General features: G+C 40.5%; 1 protein-coding gene across 1 annotated transcript in view; it reads left to right on the top strand.

Moving 5' to 3' along the window:
- Positions 1-478: 478 nt before the first annotated feature.
- LOC101846200 (inositol-tetrakisphosphate 1-kinase) overlaps positions 479-7,844 on the top strand; it is a gene marked incomplete in the record, with an annotated part of 72,073 nt that continues 64,707 nt past the window's right edge. The window contains 2 exon segments of the mRNA XM_035968573.1: positions 479-735; positions 4,724-4,748. Coding sequence (XP_035824466.1) covers positions 659-735; positions 4,724-4,748 — 102 coding nt within the window.

Raw genomic sequence — 7,844 nt, 5'->3', positions numbered from 1 at the left:
TGTGTGTGTGTATGTGTGTGTGTGTGCGTGCGTGTGTGTGTGTGTGCGTGTGTGTGTGTGCGTGTGTGTGTGTGTGTTGTGTGTGTTATGTGCGTGTGTGCGCGCGGGGGGAGGGGGGTACATGTAGTCTGTAGAACCAGAGAGTTGTAAACCTTCTCTGGTAGAACACTGTACGGGAAATATAACAACCCGAACAAACAGAAATAACAGGCGACAGCACAAGCAGAACTTGCATGTTATCAGTCCAAAAGGTTGTAATCAGATTTTTAACTTTATAAAGCTTACGGTAACTGACCTACATCTTAGAGAACTATGGCGTTTATTTACTCATCGGCTATTTCGTCATAATATTATTGACTGGTAAAACGGCAAAGAGAACATTAGGGTTTTCTTAATTTAGCGAACTCTTTTTACAACGAATGAACTCATGAATGAATCATCCATTGTTTCGTTATTTATAGAACTCTCTAAGTTTGGGGTCTTTTTCGGCCTCTCTCGATATTCACTGAGGCAAAGCAAGTCACTGAAGTGAACTCAATCCAGTCCGAACAGCCCGTGGCGAAGTAACTAATGTAACTGTTATTAACGACCAGACCGTTGGCACCTGATGTCTCTCTTGTTTTCTTGCATGGATACTGCTTAATTTTCTGCCAGCATCATGAAACGTGTCGGATATTGGATGAGCGAAAAGAAAAGGAAAAAGTTGAATTTCGAGGAGCATCGTGAACTTTTCAGGTCGGTGTCGGTGTTGTTTTTGTTGTTTTTTGACAGTTCTGGAGTCCTAGTTCTGGCCTATGTCAACAATCAATGCTAATCATGGATGTATTGAAGCACAGAACGATCTTTCAAATATTTCATTGATTGACTCAAGGGCTTTTGACAAAACGGGGCACCACGGACTATAAAAAACAGCTAGATTTTAGATCTAAAATCTAGATTAGATCTATAATTTATAATCTAGATTTTCTAGATCTATTCTAGACTCTAGATCTAAATCTAGATCTAGAGACTAGATCTAGATCTAGATCTAGATCTAGAATCTAGATCTAGATCTAGATCTAATCTAGAATCTAGAATCTAGAATCAAAAGGAATATTATTAAAAAGCTATGTCATGTGCTGTGCAGTCAACCCTTCTTAGATCTAATCTAGATCAATCTAGAATCTAATCTAGAATCTAAATCTAGATCTCTACTACTCTAGATCTAGATATCTATCTAGATTTAGATCTCTAGATATTTAGACTAGATTTCAGTACTACTTATCTGGGTCCCGCTAGGGGATATTTAGTTTAGACCCCACCGACGATTACTTCTGGTTCTAAATGATTACTTTTTGATGAGTTTGCCGATATGGAGAGATAGCCTATCAAACCTAGGCTAATTGCAAAACATAAAATTATGTTCAAATTCAGGGGGGCATGCCCCCCTGAAACCCCCCACCCTATTTTTGTAGGTCAGGGTCAGGGGGGGCAAGCCTCCCTGAAACCCCCCTACTCTTGGGGCCAAAACCCGCGAATTACAATGGCGGAATGGGAACTACCGAAAAAGCGCAAAAAAACTATCATTTTTGGTATAGTATAGATCTAGATCTAGTTAATGTGTATTGTAAACTTTCAGATCTATTTTCAATTCCAGAAGATAAATAATAGAATGTGCCCATTATAGGCATGTATGCATCCTCTGTCTGAACAGACGTAACTAAGGTTTGGGAGGAATTCTGTTACTGTTAGTTCAACGACCACTACAAAATTCTTGATAAAGGGTTAGGGTACAAAAGGTTAGGGTTAGGTCCCTTCTTTTGGGTTTGTTTAATGGTTACTCATTACGGAAGTCCTTCCTCCTATGGTTTTATGGATTCTAAATTTATCGTACATGTACACATACAACATAGTCTTTTGTAGTTGCATCTTTCTTTTAAAACAGTCATCAGATCATGTCTTTTTATGAATACCGAGATAGCATCCGATCATTGTCATGTGATATTAGACTTCCCTCAACGAGTGTCTTATATTGGGGGGAAGGGGAGGTTGACCAGTGGAAAGAAGCTTGGGATAGGAAGACAGTTTCCTGGTTTTTACTTTAATAAGACAGACTGACTTTAGATTCTTAAAATTTAAAGCCATTAAATAATGAGTCACTTGGAAAAGTAAAGTAACTTAGAAAAAAATATGTCTCTGCTAACCGCGAGACATTTTAAAAGTTGTTCCTTTGGGGACTGATGGAATCTGTTGGCGGGCCTATTTTGGCCCCCAAGGAGAGATTAAATACCATTGATTAAATGCTTTCCTCTTTGAGACATAGTAATTCAACCCCTCCACATTTCCCCATCTGTTCTCTATACCCTTACACTTCATGGGCTTTGACTATCAGGATCATTGTCATAGCACTGTACTCTCCTTCCCTTGAGAGACGCATTGGTTCTACACTCTCTTCTGCCCAAATCAGACTGGTTTCGAAGTAAAAGTGTTTACTTTTAAAATATTGTTTATAAAAATATAAATAAACATTCATGAATAGAATTCCGCTTTAATTGATCCTCTTGGGGAAATTTTGTTCTTCAATGGCAAACAAGCAACATGTTATATCACTACACACTGTGCTATAATCTATTGGCACTGCTCAATACACAGTATCACATTAACATGCCATACCACTTGTGGCCAGTGTGCAATGCTCTGTTTTGAGCTAGGATTGTCAGGTCATGCTAAGGACCCAGCTGAACACCCAGCCACCACCCACCTAAACTCTGTGGGTCACTGAAGTATAATTTGAAATGCCTTAGCTCACTTCACTCTGCCACTGAAGTCCTCTTTGTGAGTGCTGGCAAAGTTTTTTCAATGGCCTTGTACACATCACACATTTTCTACAATAATGATGATAATAATAAATTTTACAATAATATAAATTTCATTTATATAGTGCATATTCCATGCTTTACAGCATCATGTACTATGTGCTTTACAACTATTTTTACCCCAATCGATCTAAAAGTACTCAGAAACATTCTGGGCTTCCTTGGAAGCATACACAGTGTTAGCAGCTGATTAAGCGCGCGGACACTAACAAACTAATGAGATCTTTTGCTGTCTATAGCCGGGTACCCATTCCTACCAAGGTGAAGTGAGGCAGGGGGGGGGGCTCTCGTGGCCTAGAAGTTAAGGTGTTCGCCTCTCATTCAAAGGTCCCGTATTCGAATCCGGGTAGTGACAGAAAATTATTTGTTTTCTCAAAATGTAAAATTGTCTCCTTTCAACCTCCTTTCAGGCTGCTCTCTAGCAATGTTCTGTCGTCTGCTTTCGTCTCCACTTTCTGCCCCCTCCTCCTTTTCCCCGTCCTCTGGGCACTTGACTCTTTCTGCAGCCTTTCTACTGCCACTCCTTGGCTCTTTCTTACTGCTGTCTTTCAGCCACACCCCTGATCTTCTATAGGAAAGATCTACACCTAGCCTTCTCGGACAAGGACGAAAAATGTCGGAGGTCCTGTGCAAGTTGCGCACGTTAAAGATCCCTTCGTGGTCTAAAATCGATAAGAGTAGGCCCTGGCTGCCACCCGGCCAAAATTCAAAATTTCCTACCAGCTGAAAATGTTTAATGTATCCGGCGTACTCATACGATCTTATAGAGCTGCGAGCACTGTAAAACACACTTACCAAAGAAAGAGTGAGGCAAATTCGTGTAAAGTGCCTTTTTCAGAAATACAATGTTGAGCCCCAGACGGGATTTGAACCCAGGACCTCATGGTTGAGAGTCTGAGAGCTTAATCACTGGGCCAGCCAAACCACTTCAATGGAAAAACTCTCACAACTTGAGTAGTGATATATGCAACGAATCATTTTGCCTGCATTAATTTGATAAATATTTTCCTTCGACTATTTGCTTGTAGTGGTTTCACTTTTAGAGATCAGTTGTGTTCATCTGTCTGAAGAGATAAAATGCAAGAGTTCATTTTGACTTTTAAATTGTTTAGAATTTGGAGGAGTTCAGAATGAAGTGGTTCCTTTCTTTCAAAATAGAAATATTGCTGGCTTTTTATGAGACTCGTCAAGTGAAGTAGTAAGCATATAAGTTTGATTTCATATATGAGGTATGGGTGGGAGTCAGCATAGAACAGATTGGACAGTACAAAAAGGCAATCTGGCTTTTATCTTATGTTGTCTGTGTGTGAAATGTGAGGCAGCGTGGTGGAATCAGGCTCTGATCAAAATAATCAAAATGAAGAAACTTGAATTTTTCCGCAAGTTTGTGAATTTTTATTAAATTTTTGTTTTTTGGCTCAACACCTTTCATGCCCATTAGAGAACTCATTTCTGTGTTGATTTTTCTGAAAAACTTTGATTAAAGACACAGAAAATGTAGATTTTCAGTTACCACGGACTCTTAAGCTAAGGAAATAACGAACCTTTAGCGGCCATTTTCTCACCAATTGTACCTCTGAAAACAGGTGACCCCCACCTCCTTCTTTCGTAAATATCTTGACTTGTATTCAAGATAAATGGATACTTTTTTCATCCAAATAAAGACAAGTAAACAAACTTTAAGATGATACCAATAACTCTATATGCCCAAAAATTGACGAGAGCCTGAATCCACCACGCTGCCTCACAAATATTATTAAACACTTGTGTTTGGGGGAGATTTGACGGCTACCTCTTGTTTTTATGAAAAATGCTGACTTCTGTTGAGTTTTGCCTGACGTTTCTACTCTATTTTATCCACTTTTCAGAAATGCTGGCGTTGAACTTGTTCAGGTAAGTCTTTTCTTGTTATTCCGGGATCATGTTTTTTCCTTGCTCTGTGTTCATGTTCTGAAAAGCTCTTGCAAGCTGACATGATTGAGTTGTCAATGTTTATCAGCAATGCCCTGCTCATGAGGTTGGAAGTTTTTTTTCGGCTGGTCTTACTTTAAACAAAAGATTCTGCTATTGTTTCGGATGTCCATCTTATTTCTTGGTATTTTTTCTTTCTGTCTGTCACTGTTATTTATTTACTATTCTTCTACTGTTTCTGTCTGTTTTTCTGTGTCCCTAGCTCCAAACCCACTTTGTCACTCAAACAGGAACGCCATAAAAAATTGTTTCTGGATGCTTCTCTTTCATTCCTGTAAAAAAATCCGTTAGCAATAAATTCCACTCAGTCAATTGTTGTTGTTGGCGTAAAGAGAACTTCGACACTACGGTTATTTAATGCGAGAAAAAGCAGACCACATATACAAACACAGCAGAAGGAGAGGAAATGAGGAGGATCTACCTACCACCAGTGGCGCCCTCTAATCACCTGCCCCTTCAATCGAGAGATTGGCGTGGATTGTACTTCGTGATTTATAAGCTGTGATGAAAGAGGTGCGAAATGCCCGGTAGGCTCACAGTGTGTAAATTTGTAATTTATCGCTCTCAAACTTCCTTTTGACATCGAAACTTTTGCATTAAGGTGGGATTAGCGTATGTAACCATTCCGTTCCTGATTTTTAAAGAATCCATAACTATAGCAGCCGACCATTTTTGAAGTACTTTGCTTTTAAAGTGATACAATACTTTTGTTATAACATCTACTTGAACATTCGTTTGTTCCTCTCGATCTGTGATTGCCGTAGTTCTCAAAATTACAGGTGACTGTCTGAACATTATTCAATATTTTTAGCCACACAGTTGTGACGTTGATGGATTATAAAGTACGAACGTGTATGTTGAATTGTCAGGTTGTGTTTATAAATACGGTACATGTAATGTTTTGCACGTTCAAGACAGTGTCAAGATCGATGATAGGGAATCTTAGACCTTTTTGTGAGACTCAGAGTCTTATCTATCTTAGTAGGTCTGTCTTACAGGGACCTACTTTCCTACAGTGATCCTTTTCGCCTCGCCCGTAAAGAACAACAGCCCGTGTTATAGCTATACTGATTAATAAATCGAAAAAAACACACACCATTTTAAGTGGATAATTTGACGATGTCGTAAGAGAGCAGGCAACATCACGGCGAACTGTCAAGTTCTCAAACAATTGTCCCGTTGGATGCTAGCCAAGAACTAAGGATACCTCTCTTGAAATTATGCTTCTTTGGAGGGTCCCCCCCCCCCCCCTTGGTTTATTTGTCTGATCGTGGAATGGTTGATTGGCGGGTCCTCAATCAAATCAATCAAAGAAGCATGTAGTATGATGATATCGATTTTTTTTTTTGTCGAGTCAAACGTTGTGTGGGCTCTCAAGCATTGGAAAAAAATAACTCTTGAGTTAATGTTGTGCTCCATGAAAGAGTTGGTGCGCAGTTGGGACTGTTTGACTTCGTGTTGCATTGCTCTGCGAGTGACCCCGGTTTGAGCCGTTCTTGAACTAGGGTTTAGGCTACCGGGGAAGTTTTCCCGTCTCTCCCTCTTGGTTATGTCTTCGAAAATCCATGTTGAGATAGGTTTTAGAGTGTGTCCGCGGGTTGTTGGAAGGCGCCACTGGTTGGTAGTCTTACTTCTTTACTTTCCCTATGTCGTTTCTGTCTGTCTTACTTTTCCCCAGCACTAAATGGCCATTATTGCATCGATGGGCTTCCGTTTACTACTACTACATGAGTATACCCATGTATCAAGGGTATCAAGTCCTGACCCTAGTGTGACTTCTGTCGCTGGAACGAACTTAGACCTGTCCGGTTTGAACCAGTGGGCTGATTAAGGTCCGGCCTGTCTGTTGTGGAGAAAGGTCAAGGTAGCTTTTTCTCCTTTGTTTCCACCAGTGGACAGAGAGCAGTTACGAAATACAGTGTGGACGCAGGTGAATGTCTGCACTTTTTTACGGGCCGTGTTTGGTTCTGCCTGGTCTCCCCTGGCGCCGCTTATTATGTCATCAGTGAGAACTCATTTTGGCAACTTTAGCTGAAATACTTTCCTTTGTTATCGTCGCCTCACTGCCTCACCGTGACCACGTCCGACTCCTGGTTTTCTGTTGGAATAGTTCTCTCTCTCTCTTTCTCTCTCTCTCTCTCTCTCTCTCTCTCTCTCTCTCTCTCTCTCTCTCTCTCTCTCTCTCTCTCTCTCTCGTACTACCGTGTTGTCGTCGACCTACCTAGTGCATTCCCTGCGAAATGTCTCTAAAAAGTTTTAATAAGAGTTGTACGGCCCTTACAACACAATGGCGTCATATAAGTGCCGAAGATTATAGCTGTTACAAGAGAGTAACTCAAAAAAGGAGGAAGGGAGATCAGAACGATAGATGTTTGATTGGGCAAAAGGAACAAACCACTCCAGACTCCAGAGCAGCCGCCAACCACTGGCTCGAAATATCTGCCTTCGAAATTACTTATTTCTTTCTAGTTTAGCCATGTACTCGGCCCCCTCCCTTTTATTTTCATTTGTGATCTACACACGTACTACTGGAGAGTTCATTGGCTGGGCCTACCAGTTAAAACTTCGAGAGAGAATATCTAGCCTTTTGTATTCTAACCGTGGACAGTACTTCATATTATATATTTTTTTCTAAGCTGGGGTCAGATTGGCGGTTGGTTGGAGGGAGCCGCTTGTAGGTCCTCGCTACTTATTTACTTTCCCTCTGTTGATTCTGTTTGTCGGTCAGTCTTACTTTTTCTCAGCACTAAATGACCATTATTGTGTCGCTTTTCTTTACTCAAACAAACAAACTAAAATCCTCTTTCGACGAATGAATGTGGGTGGTTGGTAGGTGTGTTCTGGTGTGGTTACTTTTTCTTTGTTGTCAAACATCCATCATCCTTCTCTCTCTTCCTTCTTTTTTTGTGCTTGTTCGTTACTTTCCTTGTAACGCCTCAAATCTTCGGCACTTATATATATATACAGTCAAACCTGTGAAAGACGGCCACCCATTGTCAAGGAGGAAAGTAGCCGTAT

The sequence above is a fragment of the Aplysia californica genome, unplaced genomic scaffold, assembly GCF_000002075.1.
Source record: "Aplysia californica isolate F4 #8 unplaced genomic scaffold, AplCal3.0 scaffold00068, whole genome shotgun sequence".
Lineage (NCBI taxonomy): Eukaryota > Metazoa > Mollusca > Gastropoda > Aplysiida > Aplysiidae > Aplysia > Aplysia californica.
Note: the sequence above shows the minus strand (reverse complement) of the source record. Positions and strands in the feature narration are given on the sequence as shown.